General features: G+C 37.9%; 1 protein-coding gene across 2 annotated transcripts; it reads right to left on the bottom strand.

Annotated features, from left to right (window-relative positions):
- Positions 1 to 4,556: 4,556 nt before the first annotated feature.
- Positions 4,557 to 10,670, bottom strand: LOC138889137 (putative late blight resistance protein homolog R1A-10). 2 transcript variants are annotated; one of them, XM_070171907.1, is made up of 5 exons: positions 10,446 to 10,670; positions 10,331 to 10,363; positions 8,609 to 8,832; positions 5,217 to 7,579; positions 4,557 to 5,072 (listed from the first exon to the last, which is right to left on the bottom strand). In XM_070171907.1, the coding sequence occupies exons 3-5, from the start codon at positions 8,609 to 8,611 to the stop codon at positions 4,829 to 4,831; spliced, it is 2,610 nt and encodes an 869-aa protein (XP_070028008.1). In that variant the 5' UTR covers positions 8,612 to 8,832; positions 10,331 to 10,363; positions 10,446 to 10,670; the 3' UTR covers positions 4,557 to 4,828. The 2 variants fall into 2 exon arrangements, with proteins under 2 accessions (XP_070028008.1, XP_070028007.1); XM_070171906.1 differs by having other exon boundaries at positions 10,331 to 10,670.
- Positions 10,671 to 11,171: the final 501 nt, after the last annotated feature.

Below are 11,171 nucleotides of genomic sequence, written 5' to 3'. Positions count from 1 at the left end.
TCTGTCTGTTTGAATCTCTGTTTCTGAAGTGGTTCTTTGCCCGATCACTTAAGAATTCCCGAAGGTGCCCCTCGTTGAACGATCAGGCTACTCCATCCCTTAGTTGTCTGCAATCTTCTGTTTTATGGCTATGAGTGCCATGATACTTTCATATTTGGTTTGAGTTTCTTTGGGCCGGATCAGTCTGTAGAGGTCGAGGACACCTGGTATCTTTGATACGACCAATGGCCGATACTATGGCGGAAACATCTACGCTAAAGTTATATTCTGACAATCGAGGTGCTTCTTTAGACCCGGCATCCCTATAGAAACCACTCTTGCTCATGAGCCCTCGGGAGCTCTATGCTCGATCATTCCGAATGGGGTTGTGTCCATGCTCGTTACTTCTCCGATCTCCACCGTATGGCTGATATTGGTCTCTGTTCGACTGCGGTTCCCGGTCGAAGTCCCTTTTAACTCTGTCCACGGGCCTTTTGGGATAAACCAACCCGGTTGGGGACCCAGTTGATCATCCTCGACCATTATCTTCGACTAATAACGATTATGTACATCGACCCAAGTGACAACTGGATATTCGATCAAATTCTTTTTTAATTGTTATGAAGATATAGAACTCCGATCATTGAGACCTTGAGTGAATGCTTGAACAGCCTAATCATCGGTGACCGGCGGAAAATCTATTCTCTCCATTTGGAACTAATATACGAACTCCCTGAGCATCCCGTTATCTCTCTGCCTTTCCTTGAATAGGTCCGATTTTCTTGCTGCAACCTTAATGGCTCCAGCGTGCGCCTTTATAAAGGAATCTGCAAGCATAGAAAATAAATCAATAGAATTGCGTGGTAAATTATGGTACCATATCATGGCACCCATTGATAGAGTTTCCCCGAATTTCTTCAGCAATACGGATTCAATTTCATCATCTTCCAAGTCATTTCCTTTGATGGTGCATGTATACGAGGTGACGTGCTCATTCGGATCAGTTGTCCCGTTATACTTCGAAATCTCGGGCATACGGAACTTCTTAGGGACTAGCTTCGGAGCCGCACTTGGGGGGAAGGGTTTTTGTACGAACTTTTTAGAATCTAGCCCTTTCAATATCGGAGGTGCCCCTGGGATTTGGTCGACTCTGGAATTATAAATTTCCACTTTCTTATCATTTTCCTCGATCTTCTTTTCCCCAATCTTGATTAGCTTTGTCAGTTCCTCGAGCATCTTTACGATAGCAGGATTAGTCGTCGTTTCTCCTCCATTTTATCTCTTTGGCACCGATTCGGTTCTATGAACAACTTCTTGTGATGGCCCGAGCTCAATCCTACTCGATGCACGATTCTAATTTTGGAGTTGTGCTATTGTAGCTTGTTGATTCTACAATATTTCGAATATCATTCGAAGTCTAAATTCCTCTTTTTTCACCGCTCTGTGCGTTTTTATCGGTTGTTCGAGCATCTCTGCGGATGCTATTTTCAGATCGACGCCCAAATTTCCATTAATGGCGATATGGGAGCTGACGTCGATAGGGTCCACGTCCGGAGCTCCATCGAGGTTGACTGGAGGTACTCCATTTCCTGGGGCGGTTATGTTTCCGTTCTCGCCGTGAAGACCAAGGCCATTGTCTGTGTGTGTGGGCGCTACTTGAGAGTTTGATATGTTGATCCTGGAATCAATGACACTTTAAAGAACAAGCGTAAAATAGTCTGTGTTACAAAAATTGTACCAGGCAATCACTATTATCCTTAGCCCCACGGTGGGCGACAAACTGTTTACCTTTAAAATTGGATAACAATTAAACTTATAAGTGGTTTTAAAGATATGTGATTTCACTTGGCACAAACTGATAAATGTGAAAATTAACGTAAGAAACTAACAGTAAAATAAATCAAACCAATGTGATGAATAATTGTGGCCCTCGAGCTAGATCGCCCTCGAACAACAAAGTATGCTAAAAGTATGAACCAAACAATAGAGCTTAAATGAAAAGATGTAATATATTGCTTTGATCTGCGAGAATGTATGTGATTACAAAATGATTAGGACCCTCTTTATATAGTAGAGGAATTCTTTTTGTGGTACAATTATAATTACAGAAGGAAATCCCATGATGGGCTAAATATCCGGTCTTGGCTTGATACGTGCCGAGGTTTCCGCCACGATCCTCGCCTGATCACGGCTATATCGGGTTTCTGTTATTCGACCTAGAAGGCTTCTCCGTTCTCATTCGATCTCTTTCTCGCTTCGGACTCGGTCACGGTTGATATCGATCTTGATCAGCCATTGTTCCACGAGCTTATTAATTCATCCTCGTATTATGATCCGATATAACCGAGGCCGAGCCTTAATCTATCACCTCGATTTCAGTCAGTCATACAAAATTAAGCAAGCTCAATTATAAAGCGGTATCCTTAAAAAGTTGTTTTATACCAAATTAAACAAATACTTAGCAAACTTCTTTTGAGGACAAAATGAGGAAAATAGTAAGTACCATTCAAGCTCATGGAGCAAATTATGCTAACTTAAGGATGAGGCGGGAGTTGGATTTAATTCCCTTTCTAACATACAAGGCTATTTGCTATGAAACGATCGTGGAGACTGAGGACTCACCAGTGTCTATAGGCTTCTTTCATCACGGCAAAGTATTGTCTAAGGACCAATATCATTGCTAGAAAATAGATCTTTACTCAATCATAGAGCTGCAAAAAGCTCCTGGAGAGTAGAAAGAAAGCTGAGCCATATATGATATGGAAAGTTAATAGAGGAAATTCATTATTTTGATGGCACTTAGGGGTGTACAAAGAAAACCGATAAATCGAATCAACCCGATAGTTCGAGTCAAACTGAGAGAAAAATTCGATTATGGTTTGGTTTGATTTGGTTTGGTGTTGGAAAAAAATCCGACCATAATTGGTTTGATTTTAACTAAAGAAAGTCAAACCGAAACCAAACCAACTCGGCATTACATATATAGAAATTTTAGATATATTTAACATATAAATATACTTATTGTGATGTAATTTGCAAATATTTCTTAAACTTTTTTCATAATTTTATCATTTAAGGTATTATTTCAAGGTTGGACTTAGAACTTTTGAATGTTCCAATAAGTTTTATAGTCATTAATATTAGTAACTTAAATAAGAGATAAATAATGCTAACAAAAGCCCAAACCAAAATCAAATCAATACTAATGCTAACAAAAGACAGTCAGTTCAATACTACGAATGGCAATGTATTGAATATCTATTTTGGTTTTGCAATAATTTAGATAAAAATACGTAACCTATTTTTATTTTTTCTTTAGCGTTTAATCATGTAATTAATACTCCCTTATTAGTCTACTTATTTTCGCATGACTTAGTACTTTTAGATTATGTTTATTTTTATTATTGTTTTTTAATTAGCAATATGTATATTACATAATTTTATTGTCTTTATTGTTGAATATTCTAGGATAATGCCATGACATATCTTAGTATTTTGTATTATTTTCTTGGAAAATACCTTATATAGTTGTATCTTACCAGGATTAAAGAAATATTTTGAGCACAAGTTATATGTTTTGTCCTACAAATATTTTACCGGAAAAAAACCCGAAAAACCTGAATAACCCGAAAACCCGATATTGAAAAACTCGAGTTTTATTGGTTTGGTCTTTAGATTAAATAACCCGACACAATTGGTTTGGTTTGGTAATTGCAAAATCCGAACCAACCCGACCTATGTAGCCCTAGGTGGCACAACCGGACAGGACTTGGTCCTTTAGCTCTTGTACTACAACCTGGAGGTAGATCAGGAGAGATTAAGGTCAAGGAATGCACTCAGGACAGTAGATGGAACTCCAACAAATTGTCTAAGATAGTCCATCCTAAATGCAAAGTCACATAGAACAGATTCATGTCTCTCGCACTTATGCAGACGATCAATGTTATTGGATCTTAGTTCTGATGGATAGTTCATTTGTTCTTCTGCTTGAGAGATCGGACAGACAAATAAAAATGACACATTTTCTAGGCTATGGCACAAAGGAATTCCTTTTAAAGCTTTCCTCTGTTGGAGTATTCTGAAGAAAAAACTTCATTTGGATGATACTTTATCTAGATTTAGTCAAAATATTATTTCCAAATGCACTTGCTGTAGGTCCCCTCGATCAGAAACCACCTCTCACTTCGAAAATGTGACAATTAAGAGTGTGGACCTAGTTTGCAAATGCCATGGGCATCAGGTTGGATTCTAACTAGATTAGAACCCTTCTTGGAGCTGGTGGGTGCATCAGTACAACAATTCATGCAAGATCCTTCCTATTTTCGTTACATAGGAACTATGGAAGAGAAAGTGTGCTTGTCAGGTACGGCCAAACTCAAACTACAGTATTTAGAGTTATTTAGCAGTTTATTTTCAACACAAGTTACTATTGATAAAACATTTTAAACACTATTCCCCTATTACTTATGGTGTTCCAGTTTACTGGTGTAATGAGAACACCATGCTTATCAATACAGATGGAGGCTTTTCATGGAGAGAGAAGCAAGCAGGAGCGAGAGGCGTAATGAGAGGGAAGATGGCTCAATGGTGCTTGCCTTCTCAGAAAAGCTCAACTACTACACTAACAACATGGCATTAAGTCTAGCCTGCACTAATTGACTTGAGATACAATCATTTTATGGGCTTATACTATGTCATACTGGAGATGGATTCAAAGATCATAATTGACATGATGGATGGGGTACACAAACCTTCATGGAAGCTTCAGCACTAGATTAGCAATATTCAAGAATGTCTTTGCAGTCCATTGCTTTAAATATAGTAGCTGATATTCTATCAAAGTAGGGGTCTAATCAAAGGCGAAACCGACTGCCGCTGCCGCTGCTTCTTCTTCTCCCTTCTCTTTTTCTTCTGCTTCTACTTCTGCTTCTACTTCTGCTGCTGCTTGGTCTTCTCCTTTCTCTTTTTCTTCTGCTACTGCTTCTTCTTCTACTTCTGCTGCTGCTTGGTCTTCTCCTTTCTCTTTTTCTTCTGCTACTGCTTCTTCTTCTACTTCTTCCTCTTTCTCTTCCTCTTCATATTCTCTTTGTTCCCTATTTTTTTAACAACAATAATTAATGTAACATAACATAATGATATAAACATATTCTGCAGTTATAACAACAATAACGTAATGAACTAAACTCATAAATTGAATTATCAGGAAAAAAATTTAAAAAGTAAAAAGAAAGACATACCGAGAGTAATGTGGAAAAATATAGACCTTGAGATTGTCACATCCTGAAGTTGCTTCTACTTCTTCCTTAATCTCCAAAGCTGAAGCCTTGACATTATCATCACAATAGAACACCTTGATTGTTGTAAGCGTTCCAATATCCGCAAAACTGTCAGGAATTTTCTCAAGCAATTCAACAGATCTTAGCACTAAACTCTCAAGCTTGGGAAATGATGATGATTCTGAGACATGCCATTCCCTAAGATGAACGCCTTGAAATTTTAAGATTCTGAGTACCGGGAACTCCATATCTCTCACGTCCCACTCATCTTGCTCGAATTTACACCCTTCATATATCAGTCTTTGAAGGTTGGGTAACCAAGCGATTGTGGAAGTTGCACTTGCTGGTATATTGACTTTTCGGAGGATCAGCTCTTTGAGACTTGAAGGAAAATAATAATTGGTGATATTACACATCGAACCAACCACGAGGGATTGAAGCTGTGTAAGAACATCCAATTTCAGAACTAGAGAGCTAGCTTCATCAATATCATTATCAGCTATCATGAGGAGAAGCTTTTGAAGATTGGGAAACCTCTCAATTAACTCTATATCCTCACGAAGTAAACACATGCCTTTAAAGGCCCTCAAATTCTCCATCTTAGACGGGCCTTCTTCAGAAACTGCAAATATCTCACGAGGTAAAAGTGTTAATAGGTCTACATGCTTTAGTTTCGTCATCTTCCAAATATGAGGTGTCGCCTCTACTATTCTCTCAGTATCCACCAGTAAAGTTTCCAGGTCGCACATGTGTGATACCCACTCGAAAAAAAACTTTTCAAAACACATTCCCAGGTATCTCAGGTAAACTAGTGATTGCAGTATATCTTCTATATTCGTATAATCCCCTGGAATGCAGTTCCTGAAATCCAACACTCTAAGAAGTCTAAAGTCTCCAACTGATGAGAAATGATACGAACGAGATAAATACTCTTTAGAAACAGTACCGTGAAAATTAGCCTCACTATTCCAAAAATCTCTATAAGCAAGAAAATCATCCACGTTATTAGTAACAAAGAACGATTTAAGTTCTTGTCCAAAAGATGTTCCTTTTTTGGAGCCGCTTGTGAGGAATCTATCTACTTCGTTGTTGAATCTCTGCAAATCACGACGAAGCTTATGGTCGAGGTGAATGCATACTCGATGTTCCTCATCATATGAAGGTTGATATCGGTTATTTGTCCCTATAACTTGCATGAACTTTTCTTCTTTAGTTTTGTTTAAGACAAAGTCACGCACTACATCATGAATTTGCAAGTACTTCACCTTGCCATCAAAGGCCGTCTTTGAAATCATTAGAAGGCTACTAGAAATTATATCGGTCAAGTAAGCTTCAGCTACCGCCTCCAATCCTCTCTCATCACTACATTGAACGAGGCCTTCGGCCATCCAGAGTAACATCAATTTAGATGCTCCAATTTTTTCATCCTCCCTAAATACTCCCATAGTCAGAAGGCAATGTCTCAAATGATCCGGTAAGTAGCGGTAACTTAACTGCAGTGCCAAGTTGCTCTCACTTTCAACTGCTCCAAGATGAGACTTTAAATTGTTTGCAACTTCACACCACTCTGAGACATTCCTTTCTTTCTTTGCCAGAATTCCACCAATCAAAACAATTGTAAGAGGCAGTCCTTTACAATATTCTGCAATTTGTACCCCAACATTCTCGAATTCAGGAGGGCAAGTTTCCTTTTGAAATGCTTTTTTCACCAACAATTTCCAGCTCGCTTCCCTTGTTAGGAATCGAGGGGAATAAGGATTGGTACAGTGCTCGACTTCCATTGCCACATGTTCAAGTCGAGTTGTTAACATGATTCTGCTTCCTTGTCTACCGATTGGAAAACATAATCTTAACTCATCCCATGCCTTTACTTCCCATACATCATCCAAGACAATGAGATATCTTTTGCCTATTAAACATTTGCGCAACATATCAGCTATGTCACTCTTCTTATCTCCATTGTACTTAACACCTGTCACTTGCTTATAGATGTCCCTCAACAGCTCTCTCACATCATATGATTGTGAAATGGTAACCCATGCTCGAACATCAAAGTGAGAAACAATAGAAGAATCTTTGAATATCTTTTTTGCCAAAGTGGTCTTTCCGAGACCAGGCATGCCAAAAATAGAGACAATATCCCGTTCCCTTATTCCTCTGGTCAGTAGCTTAATTATCTTCTCAGCATCATCCTCAAGCCCCACAGGTTCCTCTTCAGTTTCTTGAGTACTTGGTGTAGCAATCTCATTAATGTTGACATTCTCCATCCTAATTAGCTTGATCTCTTTTCGGGTTAAAATGCTTGCTGTCAGAGAGCAGTATGCCTAACAGGAGTAATAGTAATGACATGGTCAATCTCCAGTAAGCAATAAAAAAACCAGCAACTGTAGACAAAGACTATAAAGTAGGGGTGGGCAAAAAATCCGAAAAACCGAATTCCGAACCGAACCAAATTAATTTGGTATTTCGGTTTCGGTTTTTCGGTCTAATTCGGTAATGAATTTTCGGTATTTCGGTATTTCGGTTTTCGGTTTTATAATTTTACAAATTTGGTAAACTGAAATACCGAAAATATCCAAGTGACTAAGCCCAATTACCTATTTTATAGGCCAACGCGGCCAGGCCATGCCCCATCCCAGGCCCCAGCTCCCCCAAGCCCAATCCCAATCAATACCCAAGTAGGCAAGTACCCAACCCAACACCCAAGTCGAGAATCAAATTAGGGCTTGCTTAGTGCTTAGCTTACTGCTTCAGTGCTTAGGTTAGAAGTTAGCCATTTCTTCGAGAAGAAGCCAAGAAGGAGACGAGAATCGACTGCGGATATCACTTATCAGTCTGCGATTCTAGACGAGAATCGACTGCTTAGGATATCAGTCTACGTCTCTACGAGTTACGACCAGTCGACATTTGAGCTCGAGTCTCATCTCATCTTCACCGGTTAACTTCACTACTTTGTAAGTTTTGTAAGTCTCATCTCATTCTCATGATCTCATCCCAGTACTCGACTACTCTCTGAGGTTTGTTTCAGTTTTTACATTTTTAAGTTTTGAACTTTTTGAGTTCAGAGTTCAGACGCATAAATTTTTTAATTTCTGATTTTCTGCATCAAACTAATTTAGGGTTATAGGAGGCGATTTCCAGCTCGATTCGATTCCTCACTCCTCACAAATTCCGGGCAAACGAAGTGTCGACTATCGAAGACGCTGCTGTCCTGTTCCAGTGTTCCGAGCTCGATTCAATTTCAATTTCAGAGGTTTGTTGTTTCGCTTTCTTTTGGTTGTACTGCTGATTGAATTTGTTTTTCTCATAAACAAGAATGGAACAAATTTATTAGAGGAGTATGTGTTGCATACCATATTACCATCCACCTGTCGGAACTTGAAGTTTTGTTACTTTGAATCCTTTCATTCTTGACCTCCCTAAGTGTAGTGCTTGCTCCAAGAGATTTTAGAAGCCAAATACTATGAGTTAACTGGAAGCAGAGAATGAGGAAAATCCATGAAATAAACCAATACTGTACAAAGACTATGAGTTTACTTTGAATCTGCGCATTTGGATCAATGGTTTCCTGGACCACCTGCAACATGAATAACAAATATTACAAAATTCAAGTAATCACGTTCATGCTGTTTAATTCATTTGCTTGTATAATAACGTTCATTTGCTTGTTTAATTCTTTAACCCAAGATCATTTGTTGAACAATAGTCATTGAAACCTTTTATGTAGATTTTGGTTTCAAAATAACAGTTACTGGGAATTTATGTTTATATTTGTTTAATTTTGTATAGATGGAAGATACAAGCAATGTAAGTGATGTTGGTGATGCCCCGTGCTACTGCTCAACGCCCCGTGAGGCCGTGCTACTGCTCAAGACTGTTTGTTGAGGGATGCCCTCTTTGTTTTTTGTTGCACTATGTTTAACTGTTTAAGTGTTAAGACTGTGCAGACTTGCAGTTGGCCAGTTGCAGTGTTGCACTGTGTTTAAGTGTTAATACTTAAGAGTTAAAGACTGTTTTTGTTGGACTGTCTTTAACTTGTTTAACTGTGTTTAAGTTGTTGGACTTGTTGGACTGTGTTAAGTGTTTAACTGTGTTTAAGTTGTTTAATATAGTTGTGTAATCAGTAATGTGTTGTGCATTGTGTAGTTGGCCAGCTTTTGCCAACTACAGTATACGCCAGATTCATTGCAAATTTGCAAGTTTGTATATGACATACAATATTAACATTGAGTTCAGTTTACTCGCGTGCAAACTGCAAGGTTGCAAGTTGCAACTGCAGATGTTATTCTTGTTTCAGGCTTTCAGCCATGTGCACATTGTGGTTGTGCAGTTGTGCACTGTTAGTGTTAATATGTTAATAGTGTTATATATCGAAAAACATATTCTTTTAGAGTGAAAATTTCAATTGTCCATGTGCACTGTTAGCACTTAGCATTGATTGTTCATTGATTCTTAAACCGAAACCGTACCGAAACCGTACCGAACCAAAATAAGAAATACCGAACCGTACCGAAATAATTTGGTACGGTATTTGGTATACACAATCGATAAACCGAATACCGAAATACCGAACCGAAATTCTTAAATACCGAACCGAAATACCGAACGTCCACCCCTACTATAAAGATCAGGAAAAAAATAGGTGCAAACAATGGTAATGCTCCAGTTAAGATTAGGAACTCTTAAAACCTAATGTAAAATTCTCCTTATGCATGAATTACATCAAGATATTCCCATTTTCAGATTCAGATTCCTTTACATAGATCTATAAATTCCCAATTCAATTAAACATTTACAGTTATACTTTATTTCATTCATTATTAATCCAGCTTATTAAATTTAGAATTCTGCATTCTATGACTAATATTTAAATATAGCGACATATTTCAAAGTAAATGAAATAGTAATAATTTTACAATCAATAACAGCACTGTATGAGTATAAATCCATGTTGTCTTAATTTAATTTTGAAACAAAAAATAGAAAAAAGAACTCATTGAAGTTTAAAAGCTGCTACCCTCCAATCTGAGACCAAGGAAATATGATTTCTATTCTTAAGCGAGAAAAACACTGACCTTCAATTCTATGAGGAGCGGAGAGCTTCTAATCTGCGGTGATAGAACTTAGAAGTTTAGTCAATTATTAGAGAGAAGGAAAAGGGCTTTCACATTGAAGAACCATTCTTTTTACCTACTGTGAGTCAATGAATGAGGCCTATTCACACTGTGAATCATTGAGAAATATACATATAACATTGTCCATGTTCAGATTCGGAATTTTTAATTATCAATGCCAGCTAGCTGTATATGTACAGTTTGAGTTTCTAATTTAGTAATCAGAGGAAAGGTTATTGCCCCTACCATCCAAACTCAAAAGTATTTCTAGAAATTGGTAGATTGTGGTATGCCACTATTTGGTAGCACAAAAGGTACTGGACACATTGGACTCCCTTTTTTACAAAGCAAATTCACATTTTAATACGGTAGAATAACCTAAATGACACTTATATTTGTCCCACTTTGTCATGTCGGTCCATATATTCCACAAAGTTTCATCCAGACATCTCTACTCGTTCAAAACAACTCTTTTAAACTCTTCCGACCTCACGTTGTCTTCAACGATCCAACGTGGATGACACATCCATGTCCACCTCAAATTTTTTATGCCACATCATTATTTTTTCAATTCATTTCAGAATTTTCTACTTTATTTTTTATTTTATTTTCACTTCACTCCTCCCCTCTACTCTCTATTAGGGGTGTTCATAAAAACCCGAAAAATCGGGCCAAACCGAAAACCAAACCAAACCGACCAAAAAAATCAATACTTTTTTATTTGGTTTTGGTTTTTAATTTTAAAAACCGGTCAAATTTGGTTTGGTATTGGTTTTAATCAGAAAAAAACCGAACTAAACCG

The sequence above is a fragment of the Nicotiana sylvestris genome, chromosome 4 (assembly GCF_000393655.2).
Source record: "Nicotiana sylvestris chromosome 4, ASM39365v2, whole genome shotgun sequence".
In the NCBI taxonomy this organism is placed as follows: Eukaryota; Viridiplantae; Streptophyta; class Magnoliopsida; order Solanales; family Solanaceae; genus Nicotiana; species Nicotiana sylvestris.
Note: the sequence above shows the minus strand (reverse complement) of the source record. Positions and strands in the feature narration are given on the sequence as shown.

Bases quoted from the DNA above. Each gene is read 5' to 3' on its own strand.
- LOC138889137 (XM_070171906.1), bottom strand. The intron at 5,073-5,216 runs GTATGTCTTTCT...TTAAAAAAATAG, and splicing joins ATTTTTCCACATTACTCTCG to GGAACAAAGAGAATATGAAG.